Here is a 16,253-nt window from a genome sequence, read left to right as displayed (position 1 = left end):
GTAAGCAAGTGGTTAAGTGTGCCTCTGTTTATGTTCCCATGGGGACAGCATGGGATTTCATAGATAGATAGTAATGTATTGTAGACCACAGTATTTATATTCAAATGGTTATCTCAGCAGGAATGCAAAGACAGGAAGTAATGTAAGCTACTGACAGGAAGTGAGGTTATGTACATGAAGTTCCGGGTAAGAGGTGAGTCGGGAGGAAGTAGAGGAGACATTGCTGGAACTGGCAGCAGAGGAGGTAATAAAATATATATATTTACATCCACTAAAAGCCCGCCCTCCCCCCGTCATGTCCGTCCTCTTCCTCCATATTAACTATGATGTCTGGTATGGTTGATAGTCCAGATAAACATAAAAATATTTACTAAACTGTCCATCTAGAGCCTCTGGTTTATGGACCAAATACATCCTAAATAAAACCATTTATCCAACCGTATATACAGAGTTTATAGATCAGATTTGTTAGGCTATTGCTGGATGTGATGTTAGCAGATCTATATATAGTAGGGTGACCAGACATACCCAGTTTCAGGGGACAGTCCCCTGATTGAGGACACTGTCCCCGGACCAAGTCTGTCCCTGGTTTTGTCCCCAGATTGGATTTATTGGGGGCTGGGGAAATTTCAAAGACAATTAGTGCAGAATTAAAATAAAAAAATTAGAATTACACACCCCCGCTCCGCTGTGCCTACTAGCATAGGGGGGTTGTATTTTTCCCCATTATCTGTGCCCCTTTCTGATAATCGGAGGGAATATTTCTTCAGCTTCGCTCGCATGTTCTTCTGCCTTGGCTTAAATCCTGGCCAGCCACCTGCCTATCTCCTTGCCTTTCCTGGCGGAGTGATCTTCCTCCGCTCCCCATCCAGTAGTAGCCGGGGCCCGAAGAGTAAGACTGTGAGATGGGGGCGGCGACGGGCAGAGAGTCGCTGATTGTTGCCATTACTAGTAAAGAAAAAATATGTCCCCGGATTTCATTTAAAAATCTGGTCTCCTTAATATATAGAGCCATTTATACAAATTTTACTTCAGAGCCTCCAGTTTGAAGACCAGATACATCCTAAATATAGAACCATTTATCTATCTGTCCATCCAGAGCCTCTGGTTTATAGACCGGATCCATCCTAAATATAGGACCATTTATCCAACCGTCCATCCAGAGCCTCTGGTTTATAGACCGGATACATGAGACCGTTGCTTGACACCGCCATCTTGGATGTGATGTCAGTAGACTATCAACACGCTATAGCAGTTTTTCCCAACAACACTCCTCAAGTACCCCCAACAGAACATGATTTTTTGCGATTTTGGGGCACTATGTCTTCCGCTGACACCCACAATGGGTTGTAACTTATTCCACTGACAACTAAAATTGGGCACTATTCCTACTGACGACACCAACTATTTCTCCCCCTAATACCAAAGATCAACATTGTTTACTTCCACTGGGTACAGCCGCCCCCCCCCCCCCCTAAATTATGAGGGACAGTAAACCTGCCCTTTCTTTAGAAAGTTTGGAGACCCTCACACTATATGGACATATGATGTCTCCATAAATAGAACTTCTCACTACCTTAATCATGTTAAAAATATATATACTTGAAAAACACGCACACAGGTTTTTGTTTGTTTTATTTACAATTTTGGGTATTGTCATTTTCACTCATGCTTTTCATGACAAATTAATGTGTTTTTAAATAACACAACACAGACACCGTTCCCTCACTTTCGGACAGAGGGATAACAATGGATCTCTACTTGTCTATGAGTTCTAATGACCAGTGAGGGCGCTATATTATCTGTCTACAGAGCTCAGAGTCTTGTATGGATCACGTGATCTCATCAATGAGGACGGAGGAGGACCCGAGACACATGACTGAGAGGATATTACTTTTCAGCTAAAGCCTAACTTGTCTTAAAAATGCTCCCTTGCCCCATCCCCTTACTGTAAGCTGACTAACCTGAGTAAAAAATATGTATATACTTGCCTATTTACAGCCTCCTCTGATCCGGTCAGTTGATCCGGCTCCCCTGTGTCAGCCAGTGGAAGCTGCAGGGGAGAGGAGACCACCCACAATGGCTGCACCATGGGCGGTCTCCTCCATATCTCTATTAATAAAACACAGAGCTGACCGGAGAGGTGAGGAGGATTCTGGGAGGTCACATGACATCACTCTTATCTCTATTAATAAAACACAGACCTGACCGGATAGGTGAGGAGGATTCTGGGAGGTCACATGACATTATTGTTGCTTTTTCAATCCAGAGGTTTCCTCTAGTGATGTCTGGAGACCATTTAACTTGCTGAAACCCAAGAGAACAATACCAAGAAGATTCTAGAAGTCACCAACAACGTGACTGAGCTGCTGACAACAGTGGTGTCAGGATGTCACTGTCTATTTCTCCATGGAGGAGTGGGAGTATTTAGAAGGACACAAGGATCTCTACAAGGACGTCATGATGGAGAATCAGCCGCCCCTCACATCACCGGGTAAGAGGAGACTTTATTGTAAAGGAGAGAGCAGTACGGAGGCTCCACCTAGATCCCCCATCATCTGATAAACACATAGAAACAATGTATTCAGTCAGTGTGTGTGTTTCCTACAGATGGGTCCAGTAATGGGAACCCACCAGAGAGATGTCCCCGTCCTTTGTATTCCCGGGATTCCACACAGGAAGGTCACACCATCCCTCACCATCATCAGGTAGGTGGGAAATTACTTTATATTTTATGATAGAACACTCTTCTCTTATTTCATTGGTCTTCACATTTAAAGTTTTTTTTCCTTTTTGTTGGTTTAGCATGAAGAGCAGATGTTTTTGAAAGTTGTTGTTAAAGAGGAAGAGGAGGAAATGACTGTGATGGATTATCAGGAGACTACGGAGGAAGTTGGGATGATGGTGACAACTAAAGAAGAGGAATATTCTCTAGATAACAGCACAGGTGAGAAATGAACACTAAATACAGAAATTGTTCAAGTGTATAGGTTGATTGGGGATCTGTAGACCTTCACCTCTATTAATATGTGTACATGGACGTCATGATGGAGAATCATCCGCCCCTCACATCACCGGGTAAGAGGAGACTTTATTGTATAGTAGAGAGCAGTACGGAGGCTCCACCTAGATCCCCCATCATCTGATAAACTGTTACGTACTTGCCGGACGAGCCTGACGTGCAGTGGGAAAGCTTTCTCGTACAACCCCGGCTCAAGGGCCACCGATGTTGCAACAGTGGCCACAAGAGCCTGGCGGTGTATGGGTGCCTGGTTCGTCTTGGGTCTTGTCAGTTCAGCTGGTGAAACAGGAAGCAGGCTGGTAGGTGCACTGGCTGGGGAGACACTGAATACGCAGTCAGACAAGCCGGGTTTGGTAACAGACGATCAGATGTAGGTATAGACGACAAGCAGAGAATGGTCAGAATGCAGGCAAGTTCGCCAACAGGATATCAAGCAGCGTAGAGCTGAGCGTGGTTACAAGACAGGCCGGGACCAGGATAACAGAGATCAATCATAGTCAAACAAGCCGGGTCAAACACAGGAAACAGATCAGATCACAGGAACAGGAAGTCACGGGAACAGGCAGCGAGACACAGTGCTGCTGAGGTGTTTAAATTAGGCAGTCTGTTGCCAATCACTGAAATCAGTCTGCACTATTAACCCTTAGGTGGCAGGTTTATGTCATGACATAAACACATAGAAAGTCAGTGTGTGTGTGTGTTTCCTACAGATGGATCCAGTAAACAGTGGGGCCCAAACTGTAGGGTGGTGCACATTATTGTAAAGGAGAGAGCAGTACGGAGGGTCCACCTAGATCCCCCATCATCTGATAAACACATAGAAACAATGTATTCAGTCAGTGTGTGTGTTTCCTACAGATGGATCCAGTAATGGGAACCCACCAGAGAGATGTCCCAGTCCTCTATATTCCCGGGATTCCACACAGGAAGATCACACCATCCCTCATTATGATCAGGTAGGTGAACCCATGTGGAGCATTGAAATATTTCTGAATTAGCCAGATGAAATTCCTCTATGTAGTCTCTTTTTTTATTGCTTACTACACCTGAAGTGAAGCATTGGCTCTCTGCACCCCCCCCCCCCATCCCTATTTTTCAGCTCCTTTTTTAACCGCTTGCCGAATGCCTCATGCACATTTATGTCGGCAGAATGGCACGGGCGGGCAAAGCAAGGTATATATACATTGCTTTGAACCTGCCCCCTAGTGGGTCTCCGTGACCGTGCCTGTGGGACCCGCGGACTCGATGTCTGCCGGTGTCCCGTGATCGGGTCACGGAACGCAGAACCGGGGAATGCCTTTGTAAACCAGGCATCTGCCTGGTGACAGCACTGATCGTCTGCTCCCTCTCATCGGAAGTGACATGTCACAGTAAGCCACGCCCCCTAACAGTTTGAATCACTCCCTAGGACACACTTAACCCCTTCCCCACGGTTAACCCCTTTTACTACCAGTCAAATTTACACAGAAACAGTGTATTTTTATAGCACTGATCGCTGTATAAATGTAATGGTCCCAAAATAGTGTCAAAAGTGTCCGGTGTATTGTCGCAGTCACAATAAAAATTGCAGAGTGCCGCCATTACAAGTAAAAAAATGAATAAGAAAAATGCAATAATTCTATCCCTTATTTTCTAAACGCTATAACTTTTGCGCAAACCAATCAATATACGCTTATTGTGATTTTTTATTTTTTTACCAAAAATATGTAGAAGAATACATATCGGCCTTAACTAAGAAAAAAATGTGCTTTATAAAAAATAAAAAAAATTGGGGATATTTATTATAGCAAAAAGTAAAAAATGTTGCTTTTTCTTTCAAAATTTACGCTCTATTTTTGTTTATAGTGCAAAAAAAAAAAAAAAGCAGAAGTGATCAAATACCACCAAAAGAGAGCTCAATGTGTGGGGGAAAAAAGGGACGTCAATTTTATTTGGGAGCCACATCGCACGACTGCGCAATTGTCGGTGAAAGCGACGCAGTGCCGAATCGCAAAAAGTGGCCCGGTCATTTAGCAGCCAAATGGTCCGGGGCTGAAGTGGTTAAGCACCATACATTTTTCACTCCACATTTATATTGTTTTTTTAAAATCAACATACGTTACTTTTTTCTGGGTCGTAAGTCCAATCACATGTCATGGTGGGTCCTCTTCCTCCTTGTGTTCTTCCAACATTGGGGGAAAAACTAAATGATTTGTTGCTGTTCTTTTGCTCCTGTAAGTCCAGGCTGATGTGATGATGTCCCATTAGGGGACGGGCCCCGAGCTTCCTAGGCTCACAGGAAATGGACAGTAGACATAGCCAGATTCACATAGACCGGCTTATTGTTGTGGCGGCGTAGCGTATCGCATATACGCTACGCCGTCGTAAGTCAGAGAGGCAAGTGCTATATTCACAAAGCACTTTCCTCCTAAGTTACGGCGGCGTAGCGTAAATAGGCCGGCCTAAGTGCGCCTAATTCAAATGTGGAACAGGGTGCGTGTTTTATGTTAATGACTGGTGACCCGACGTGATTGACGTTTTTTACGAACGGCGCATGCGCCGTTCGTGAAAGAATCCCAGTGCGCATGCATCGGATAGAATGCCTAAGATACGTCGAACACTGCCTACGACGTGACGTAACTTACGCACAGCCCTATTCGCGTACGACTTGCGCAAACAACGTAAAAAGATAGGCCTGTTCCGATGTCCATACCTTGCCACCTAGGGAGCAGCTTTATCTTTACGCCGGCGTATCTCTTACGTAAACGGCGTAACTAATTGCGACGGGCGCACGTACGTTCGTGAATCGGCGTATCTAATCATTTGCATATTCTACGCCGAACTCAACGGAAGCGCCACCTAGCGGCCAGCGTAAATATGCACCCTAAGATTTGACGGCGTAGGAGACTTACGCCGCTCGTATCTTAGCCTAATTTAAGCGTATCTGGTTTTCAGAATACGCTTAAATTTACGACGGCGTAGATTCAGAGTTACGACGGCGTATCTACTGATACGCCGGCGTAACTGTCTATGAATCTGGCTATTAGTTTATCTCTGTTTTAGGTCAGTAACACCTTCCGGTCTTGTCCTTCCCCCAACCTGTGACTTGAGAGTAAAAGGAGTAGCAGCAAGCCGATGAGCTCATCTCTCTGTCACTCCTGCTATCAGCATGTCGCTAGTTGGCACTACATCACAGCTGATTGGCTCCTTGTTTTGCTTCTCTCTCTCCCAGTCAAAGCTGTTTTGTACAGGTAACACAAGATCCTGATAGCATTTCACTACTTAAACTTATAAAAAATAAAACACATTTATTGATATATTAATGAATGCAGAACTGCTGCCATTTGTGTCTTTTATATCTGCCTCGAGTTGACTTTAATAGAGATTTTCTATTATTTTGGGGTTTAGGATGAAGAACGGATTAATATAAAAGTTGTAGTTAAAGAGGAAGAAGTAGAGACGGATGTGGAGGGTGATCAGCCGTCCACGGAGGAGGTTGGGATGATTACAAAGGGTGATCAGGAAGAAACGTCTCTACTTATCAACAGAGGTAAGTAACGGTCACTATGGAGGAAACGGGTCATAGTCTCATTTTACTTCTGAGTATAAGGATTGTAGTTTAAGGTAAAACGATAGATAGAAGGAGAGGGAATGGTGGTGGCCAGTGAGGAAGGTTCTGTAGGTAGGAGCAGCTTGGCACTTGGTGAACCCTACTGAGCGGCTGGGTCCCTAATTTATGCCTCATACACGCGGGCGGACTTCCCGAGAAAAAAAGGCTTTTCTTCTTGGAAAGTCCGACCGTGTGTAGCATCGATCTGACTTTTTTGGTCGGAAGTCTGACGGACCTTAGATAAAGATTCTGTTCTCTTTTTGTACGTCGGACTTCCAAACGCCTCACGGCGGACTTTTGCGCGGTCAAAAGTCTGCCCGTGTGTACAAGGCTTTAGGAACTGTGCCTGGAACCCCGGTGTACGAGGCCTCACGATGTAAGTGTGGTAGTTCCCCTCTTTGTCTTTGGGTTGAAATACGGTGAAGTGTTGTAAAGTGCTAGTGGAGGAGAATCGGTGCTCACCGCTATGTGTTCATGTGCACGTTACTTCTGAGTATAAGGATTGTAATTTAAGAAAAAATGTTGGATAGTTATCAGACCTTCACATCATCCTGTAGATAGGTGATTTATTAAATAATAAATATGCATTTGCCTAATTAAGGGTTAATGTGTGATGTGTGAAGGGTTAAGACTTGGTGCTATGATGTCACCAGCGTATAACAAAAAAGAGTATACCCCCTAGATGGGACTTTATAAGCCAAACACAGTAAAGTATGAAAAAGGTTTTTATTTGGACAAGGTGTCCATGTTGGCACTTCGTACAAACGCATAGTGTGCACCTAGGTGCATAAAAACAACAAAGTGCAAATTAACAGCAGAAAACCACCAAGGACAATGTGTGCCAATAAAGGCAGAAAATTAACAAAACAACAAACAAACAGAACATAAAAGCACTCTCCAATGGGCGAAGTAGAGTACCCCGACGTGTTTCTGTTTTTTTCAAACCTGTCATCAGGGGCCACAGGAGCAGATTAGTGCCGGTTGCAGTTCGCTGGTGGAGTGGGAGTGGATCTCACCCAAGGTCGTTCAGGCTTTGTCCAAAAGGATATGTAAGGGGGAGGATGAAACTATAGCATCCAACCCAGCCCCTATTGCCCGGGAAGTGGAAACCAAGAAGGCCCAGGACCTGCTGGCATTTGCCCAGCTGAGTAGTGTCCTGCCCAAATTCCCAGAACTTCTCCTTAGGCAGTACCCCTCGTTGGTCTAAATAGACCGGGAGGGTCTGGAAGCCTGTTGTGGCGTTGTCCCCGTGTGGATGGGTGCCTTGTGTAAATCTGACTGTTGGCTGCCAGGTCGAAGGAATCTGGTGGATTTACAGCTGTATTGCTTCACTTCACCGGTGTCATGTTTCAAACCACTAGTGGGACCATGGATCCCATGATTGATGTTACTATGTGAAGGGGAAGGAGACCTGTGAATGTTAATTCGCAGATCTCCCCTCCCTAGTAAGAACCTGGAAGTGATGTGAATGACACAAGAACGAGGCTTCTTTACTGTAAGAGCAGCAAGGATGCGTAATTCCCTTACACAGGCGGTGGTCTCATCGCGGGGGGGGGGGGGGGGGGGGTGTAGATCGATGGTTTCAAGAAACTGAACGACCACAACATACAGGATATACAAGGTAATACAGTTGAACCTCAGATTACGAGCATAATCCCTTCCAATAATCCCTTCCAGGAGAGTGCTCGTAATCCAAAATACTCAAAGCGAGTTTTCCCATTGAAGTCAATGGAAACTAAAATAATTTGTTCTGCATTGACTTCAATGGGATGCGGCCAAAGGCGGGGGGGGGGGGGGGCATCGAGTATCGGAAATGGACGAAAAGGCCAGAGGACACTTCGGCTGACCTCAGCAAACCTCGGCAAGACTTCCTACCTGAGATTTGCCGAGGTCAGCCATGCTGTCCTCCGGCCTTTCTGTGCATTTCCCAGCGGCGCCGATTACCTGGGATCGGCAGCATTCAAATATGCATGGCTCAGGCGCCCCCCACCTCAGGCTAAAAGCGGTACTGCACACATAAATACAGTGCTCGTATTGCGAAACGCTCGATAAAGTGGCGGTCCGGTTTAAAAAGTAAATACATTTAAAGTCAGCAGCTACTAACACTGTAGCTGCTGACTTTTAATAAGGAGACTTGCCTGTCCAGGGTGCCCCCAATGACGGCACCCGAAGCCGAGCAAACGCTCGGGCCCCGGTTGCCCCGCCGCCATCCTCGGTGAGGGAATCAGGAGGTAAGCCTTGCGGCTTCACCGCCTGATTCCCTATTGCGCATGCGCGAGGTGAATGAATGATGTCTCCTGGGACACACACAAGGTCCCAGAAAACACCGCTCTCCCGTTCCTTAGGAGGCAGCCGAGGAGCAGAAGAAAGAAGACGGACCGCGGATCAGGAAGTGGCAGATTAGGACAATCTGCCTAGCAACAGGCACTTTTAGAATTTTTTTTTTTTTCTTGGTGGAGCTCCGCTTTAACCGCGTTGCTCGCAATCCAAGGTTCCACTGTACTGACATATCAAACACATAGGTTGGACTTGATGGACTTGTGTCTTTTTTCAACCTCCCCTACTATGTAACTGTGAGGAGGTAGAGCTCTAGAACTCTAGTTATTTGTGATCTACTGACTTTTTTTTTACATTTCTTTCCATCAGATGGAGGTTATGCCAGGAATTCCTCGGAGAGACATCTTCTATTATCTGCTGATTGTAAGTCAGAAGATAATGTCATCACACAGGATCCTCCAGGAGGAAATCCAAATACACAAAATATACATCACAGACCTTCCTGTCCGGAGACATCAATGGATCCCTCTGATCAGGGGGAATCTTCTCATCAATCACATACTATGATTGCAAATATTAATTTAAGATCTCGCACTGCAGCTAGATCAACAGATCCTTCTATTCCCAAGAAATCTTCTGAAGGAGTTCCACGAGGTGAGACTCTATTCTCATGTTCAGAGTGTGGGAAATGTTTCACAAAGAAAGGAGACCTGACTGAACACCGAAAAGCTCACACGAAACAAACTTTCTCTTGTTCAGAGTGCGGCAAATGTTTCAAACAGAAATGCACCCTTCTTAGACACCAACAAGTTCACACAGATGAGCGTCCCCATTCATGTACAGTGTGCGGGAAATGTTTTAGACAGAAATGCAACTTCCTTCGACACCAGAAACTTCACACAGGCGAGCGTCCCTATTCATGTTCAGACTGCGAGAAATCTTTCATTTGTAAAGGAGACCTTGTTACACACCAGAGAACTCACACGGGTGAGCGTCCTTATTCGTGTTCACAGTGCGAGAAATCTTTTATTTGTAAGGGAGACCTTGTTAAACACCAGAGAAGTCACCGGAGTGGGCCTCGCTATTTACGTTTAGAGCACAGGAAATCTTTCTCTACAGAACAGAACCAAGATGAACACCTAAGAAATTACAAGTCTAGGCGTTCCTATTTATGTTCAGAGTGCGGGAAATCCTTTACTCAGAAAGGACACCTTGAAAAACACGAGAGAATTCACACAGGTGAGCGTCCCTATTCATGTACAGAGTGCGAGAGATCTTTCACTCAGAAAGGAGACCTTGTTAGACACCAGAGAATTCACATGGGGGAGCGTCCTTATTCATGTTCGGAGTGCGGGAAGTCCTTTATTCAGAAAGGCCACCTTGATAAACACCAAAAAATTCACAACGGTTAGCATCCATACTTGTGTTCAACGTGTGGGAATCTTTCTCTGAGAAACAGGTACTTCTTAGACACCTAAAAATTCACATGGGTTAGTGTCCTTATTTATGTTCCGAGTGTGGAAATTCTTTCACACTGAAAGGACGCCTAGTTGAACACCAGAGAATTCACATGGGTTAACTTCCTTATTCATGTATTGAGTGTGGGAAATGTTTCACACACAAATAAATATTTATTACACATCAGAGAAGAGACACTGGACAGAGTCCTCAATGCTTTCCGACAGCGGGAAATGTCAGAGAAGAGACACTGGACAGAGTCCTCAATGCCTTCCGACTGCGGGAAATGTTTTACAGATAAACAAAGTCTTATTAGACTTCAGAGAGAAAGCAGCTGCTGATTCTTTTGACAAATGTACAATGGTTTTTACTGGATGAAACCGATCAATAGTTTCCATAGGAAAACTGAAAGGATGTATTTTTTTTTTTTTTTGTAAAGAAGTACTGTACATCCTGGAGAAACATAAAATAAATTTAGATGGCGTTTGCTGGGCCGAGTCTTCTCGTGGCTTCTTGTATTTCTTGGTGACTCCAATGGCCTGCTACAGTTTCTACCCACCTTTTGTGGCATTCCTCTTTTTTCATTTTGCACACTTGGAAAAAAAAAATACAATATGCAGAGTGGTAGCCCCTTAAAATAGGTTAATGGGGCTACATAAAGATATAAGCATACCAAGGAACAATTGTAACCCCCCATGAACCTCACATTCTTCAAGGCAACAGATAGGCCAAGTGGTATACAGTGCACATCACTGTTTATGAGTGGCATGGAGAAAATATTTGACTTTTTACGGTGGTGGTTTAATAATAATAATAATAATATACCCATAAAGAGTCAATTCTAGTACTACAGTCTTCATATGAACCAGTACTGAGCTATTCATCACTTGCATAGATATTCATATAAATTGTCCAATCTGTGGGTAACAAAATGGCAATTGGGACTGCAGGTGGGAAAAACATTAAACCTAATAAAAATACATGGAGCAACAAGCTAGCACTTACACACAAATCAAAAGGACGCTGCAGTAGACATATTGGGAGGACTTGGCAAGAAAAGTTACTGCAGCTGAAGGGTGAGCTGTCAGAGAATGTAATGTGGAGGGTGTGGGCAGAGATGTCAGAGAATGTAGTGTGGATAATGGAGGAGAATGTAGAGTGGATGGTGGAGGAGAGCTGTCGGAAAATGTAGTGTGGATGGTAGAGGAGAGATGTCGGAGAATGTAGTGTGGATGGTGCAGGAGAGCTGTCAAAGAATGTAGTGTGGATGGTGGGAGGAGAGCTATCAAAGAATGTAGTGTGGATGGTGGGAGGAGAGCTGTCGGAGAATGTAGTGTGGATGGTGGAGGAGATCTGTCGGAGAATATAGTGTAGATGGTGGGAGGATAGCTGTCGGAGAATGTAGTGTGGATGGTGGAGGAGAGCTGTCGGAGAATGTAGTGTGGATGGTGGAGGAGAGCTGTCGGAGAATGTAGTGTGGATGGTGGGAGGAGAGCTGTCGGAGAATATAGTGTGGATGGTGGAGGAGAGCTGTCGGAGAATGTAGTGTGGATGGTGGAGGAGAACTGTCGGAGAATGTAGTGTGGATGGTGGGAGGAGAGCTGTCGGAGAATATAGTGTGGATGGTGGGGGAGAGCTGTCGGAGAATGTAGTGTGGATGGTGGAGGAGAGCTGTCGGAGAATGTAGTGTGGATGGTGGGAGGAGAGCTGTCGGAGAATATAGTGTGGATGGTGGAGGAGAGCTGTCGGAGAATGTAGTGTGGATGGTGGGAGAATAGCTGTCGGAGAATGTAGTGTGGATGGTGGGAGGAGAGCTGTCGGAGAATGTAGTGTGGATGGTGGGAGGAGAGCTGTCGGAGAATGTAGTGTGGATGGTGGGAGGAGAGCTGTCGGAGAATGTAGAGTGGAAGGTGGAGGAGAGCTGTCGGAGAATGTAGTGTGGATGGTGGAGGAGAGCTGTCGGAGAATGTAGTGTGGATGGTGGAGGAGATCTGTCGGAGAATGTAGTGTGAATGGTGGAGGAGAGCTGTCGGAGAATGTAGTGTGGATGGTGGAGGAGAGCTGTCGGAGAATGTAGTGTGGATGGTGGAGGAGATCTGTTGGAGAATGTAGTGTGAATGGTGGAGGAGAGCTGTCGGAGAATGTAGTGTGGATGGTGGGGGGAGAGCTGTCAGAGAATGTAGTGTGGACGGTGGAGGAGATCTGTCGGAGAATGTAGTGTGAATGGTGGAGGAGAGCTGTCGGAGAATGTAGTGTGGATGGTGGGGGGAGAGCTGTCAGAGAATGTAGTGTGGACGGTGGAGGAGAGCTGTCGGAGAATGAATGAATGAAAAACGTATATAGCGCGGCACATGCAAACTAAATCGCCTCTGGGCGCTCGTTGTTCCTGTCTCTAGACATCAAAAGAGCAGAGTTTTAATCTGTCTTTTGAAGGTCAGGGGATTTTCCTCCAACTGAATGCTGGTTGGTAAAGCGTTCCATAGTCTGGGACCTTGGAAAGCAAACCTTCTTTCTCCTTTGGACTTGTATCTGGCTATGGGTACCTTGACCAGATTTTGGTCGGTGGATCGCAGAACGCGAATGGCATTGTGGGGTTCTATCTTGTCGCAAAGATATTGCAGAGCCTTCCCATGGATGCACTTATGGGTCAGACAGAGAGCTTTAAAAGCAATTCTGTCCTTTACTGGCAGCCAGTGAAGGGTTCTCAACGAAGGTGAGATTGATTCCCATGTTTTTTTCCCAGTCACAAGTCTGGCGGCCGTATTCTGAACGACTTGTAGACGAGAAATTTGGTACTTTGGGAGTCCGAGGTAAAGGGCATTTGCATAGTCCAGTCTGGAGTTCACAATTGTTCCCACCACGACTGCTACTTCTTCTTTGGGGATAAATGGAATAAGTCTGCGTAGTAGGCGTAACAGATGGTGAGATCCGCTGACTACTGACCCTATTTGTGCGTCCATTGTCATGTAGGTGTCGAAGATGACCCCGAGACTTTTGACTTTGGAGCTAGGGGTGAGGATTTGGCCCAGAATGGGCGGAGGTGTCCAGGTTGTTGCTAGTTGACTCTTACGACTGGCGTGAAACAGGAGTTGTTCTGTTTTGGAACTGTTGAGTTTAAGATAACTCTTAGTCATCCAGTTTTCTAATAAAGAGAGACATTTCTCTAAACTGAGATGATGATCCTTTTTGTTGCAGATGCGAAAATACAGTGGCGTGTCGTCTGCATATGAGTGATAGAGTAGTTCTTGGCTACTGATGATTTCAAAGAGAGGGCGAAGATAGATGTTGAAAAGCACCGGTGACAGGGGGGATCCTTGGGGGACTCCACATGAGACCGTGCGCTTTTCAGACATAAAAGGTGTAAAAGAATGTAGTGTGGATGGTGGAGGAGAGCTGTTTGAGAATGTAGTGTGTATGGTGGGAGGAGAGCTGTCGGAGAATATAGTGTGGATGGTGAGAGGATAGCTGTCGGAGAATGTAGTGTGGATGGTGGGAGGAGAGCTGTTGGAGAATGTAGTGTGGATGGTGGAGGAGAGCTGTCGGAGAATGTAGTGTGGATGGTGGGAGGAGAGCTGTCAGACAATGTAGTGTGGATGGTGAAGGAGATCTGTCGGAGAATGTAGTGTGGACAGAGGGGGGAGAGCTGTAAGAGAATGTCAACAGAGACATGTTGTATCTGTAAAAACAAAAAATTATAATATTGCTTATTTGTTTAAAATGTAAAAGAAAAAAAATGCACAGATTTGCATCCCACATTTGAAGCCTTTGTTGGATAGGCCACAATTTCTGAGGAGAGAACAAGCAGATTGTATGTAAATAAAATACAGATTTGCACCTTAGATAGTAGGACTATGACATTCAGAATTTTTTAAAGCGTCTTTTTGTTTTAAACTGAGAATAAAAAAACATGAACCAATTCGCAGCACACCTTTTGAAGCCTTCATTGGATAGGCCACAATTTCTGAGGGAGAGAGCAAGCACCTTGTATCTGGAAGTAAAACTTTGTGTCTTGTTTTGAAGACTGAAGATAGGAAGATGTTAGATATTCATCCCACAGACATCAAGCCTGCATGGTCAGGCCCCAATTTCCGAGCGACTGAGAATCCATATTACCACTGTCACAAAAAATATTTTTTACAGATTTGCTGCTAAGCTTGTAATCCCTTTGGAAATCATTTTTCTGAGAGAGAGAACAAGTAGATTGTAGCTAAAATTAAAATCTTTCTACATTTTCCAAGAATTAATCAAGTTAACAGATTTGCATTACGGTGCAGTCTACAGCATGTGCTGAATACCTACTTCACTAGGGACGTTCATTCCAATCCCAACCACGGCACTACCTGCCTGGATTTTGCATGTTCTCCCTGTGCCTGCGTGGGTTTCCTTTGGGATCTCTGGTTTCCTCCCACACTCCAAAGACATGCTGGTAGGTTAATTGGCCCCTGTCTAAATTGCTCCTAGTATGGGTATGTATGAATGTGATTTAGGGACATTAGATTGTAAGCTCCTTGAGGGCAGGGACTGATGTGAATGTACAATACAGGGAGTGCAGAATTATTAGGCAAATGAGTATTTTGACCACATCATCCTCTTTATGCATGTTGTCTTACTCCAAGCTGTATAGGCTCGAAAGCCTACTACCAATTAAGCATATTAGGTGATGTGCATCTCTGTAATGAGAAGGGGTGTGGTCTAATGACATCAACACCCTATATCAGATGTGCATAATTATTAGGCAACTTCCTTTCCTTTGGCAAAATGGGTCAAAAGAAGGACTTGACAGGCTCAGAAAAGTCAAAAATAGTGAGATATCTTGCAGAGGGATGCAGCACTCTTAAAATTGCAAAGCTTCTGAAGCGTGATCATCGAACAATCAAGCGTTTCATTCAAAATAGTCAACAGGGTCGCAAGAAGCGTGTGGAAAAACCAAGGTGCAAAATAACTGCCCATGAACTGAGAAAAGTCAAGCGTGCAGCTGCCAAGATGCCACCAGTTTGGCCATATTTCAGAGCTGCAACATCACTGGAGTGCCCAAAAGCACAAGGTGTGCAATACTCAGAGACATGGCCAAGGTAAGAAAGGCTGAAAGACGACGACCACTGAACAAGACACACAAGCTGAAACGTCAAGACTGGGCCAAGAAATATCTCAAGACTGATTTTTCTAAGGTTTTATGGACTGATGAAATGAGAGTGAGTCTTGATGGGCCAGATGGATGGGCCCGTGGCTGGATTGGTAAAGGGCAGAGAGCTCCAGTCCGACTCAGACGCCAGCAAGGTGGAGGTGTAGTACTGGTTTGGGCTGGTATCATCAAAGATGGGCTTGTGGGGCCTTTTCGGATTGAGGATGGAGTCAAACTCAACTCCCAGTCCTACTGCCAGTTTCTGGAAGACACCTTCTTCAAGCAGTGGTACAGGAAGAAGTCTGCATCCTTCAAGAAAAACATGATTTTCATGCAGGACAATGCTCCATCACACGCGTCCAAGTACTCCACAGCGTGGCTGGCAAGAAAGGGTATAAAAGAAGAAAAACTAATGACATGGCCTCCTTGTTCACCTGATCTGAACCCCATTGAGAACCTGTGGTCCATCATCAAATGTGAGATTTACAAGGAGGGAAAACAGTACACCTCTCTGAACAGTGTCTGTGAGGCTGTGGTTGCTGCTGCACGCAATGTTGATGGTGAACAGATCAAAACACTGACAGAATCCATGGATGGCAGGCTTTTGAGTGTCCTTGCAAAGAAAGGTGGCTATATTGGTCACCGATTTGTTTTTGTTTTGTTTTTGAATGTCAGAAATGTATATTTGTGAATGTTGAGATGTTATATTGGTTTCACTGGTAAAAATAAATAATTTAAATGGGTATCTATTTTTTTTTTGTTAAGTTGCCTAATAATTATGCACA

The 16,253-nt window shown here is 44.9% G+C and overlaps 2 protein-coding genes and 1 long non-coding RNA gene across 3 annotated transcripts in view; 2 read left to right on the top strand and 1 right to left on the bottom strand.

The window, feature by feature from the left end:
- Positions 1–16,253, bottom strand: part of LOC120910546 (zinc finger protein 850-like) — a 1,103,195-nt gene that overhangs the window by 606,183 nt on the left and 480,759 nt on the right.
- Positions 1–16,253, top strand: part of LOC120909796 (zinc finger protein Xfin-like) — a 49,524-nt gene that overhangs the window by 22,780 nt on the left and 10,491 nt on the right. The window contains exons 9-13 of the mRNA XM_040321527.1: positions 2,806–2,947; positions 3,908–3,978; positions 6,410–6,551; positions 9,258–10,127; positions 13,696–13,799. Coding sequence (XP_040177461.1) covers positions 2,806–2,947; positions 3,908–3,978; positions 6,410–6,551; positions 9,258–10,127; positions 13,696–13,799 — 1,329 coding nt within the window. The remainder of the gene's footprint in view (positions 1–2,805; positions 2,948–3,907; positions 3,979–6,409; positions 6,552–9,257; positions 10,128–13,695; positions 13,800–16,253) is intronic.
- LOC120910275 lies at positions 2,668–3,921 on the top strand. The gene is made up of 3 exons (XR_005741480.1): positions 2,668–2,708; positions 2,806–2,947; positions 3,881–3,921. It is a non-coding gene; the product is annotated as an uncharacterized LOC120910275 (long non-coding RNA).

This window comes from Rana temporaria, chromosome 8 (assembly GCF_905171775.1).
Source record: "Rana temporaria chromosome 8, aRanTem1.1, whole genome shotgun sequence".
In the NCBI taxonomy this organism is placed as follows: domain Eukaryota; kingdom Metazoa; phylum Chordata; class Amphibia; order Anura; family Ranidae; genus Rana; species Rana temporaria.
This window is presented reverse-complemented; position numbering and strand designations above follow the sequence as displayed.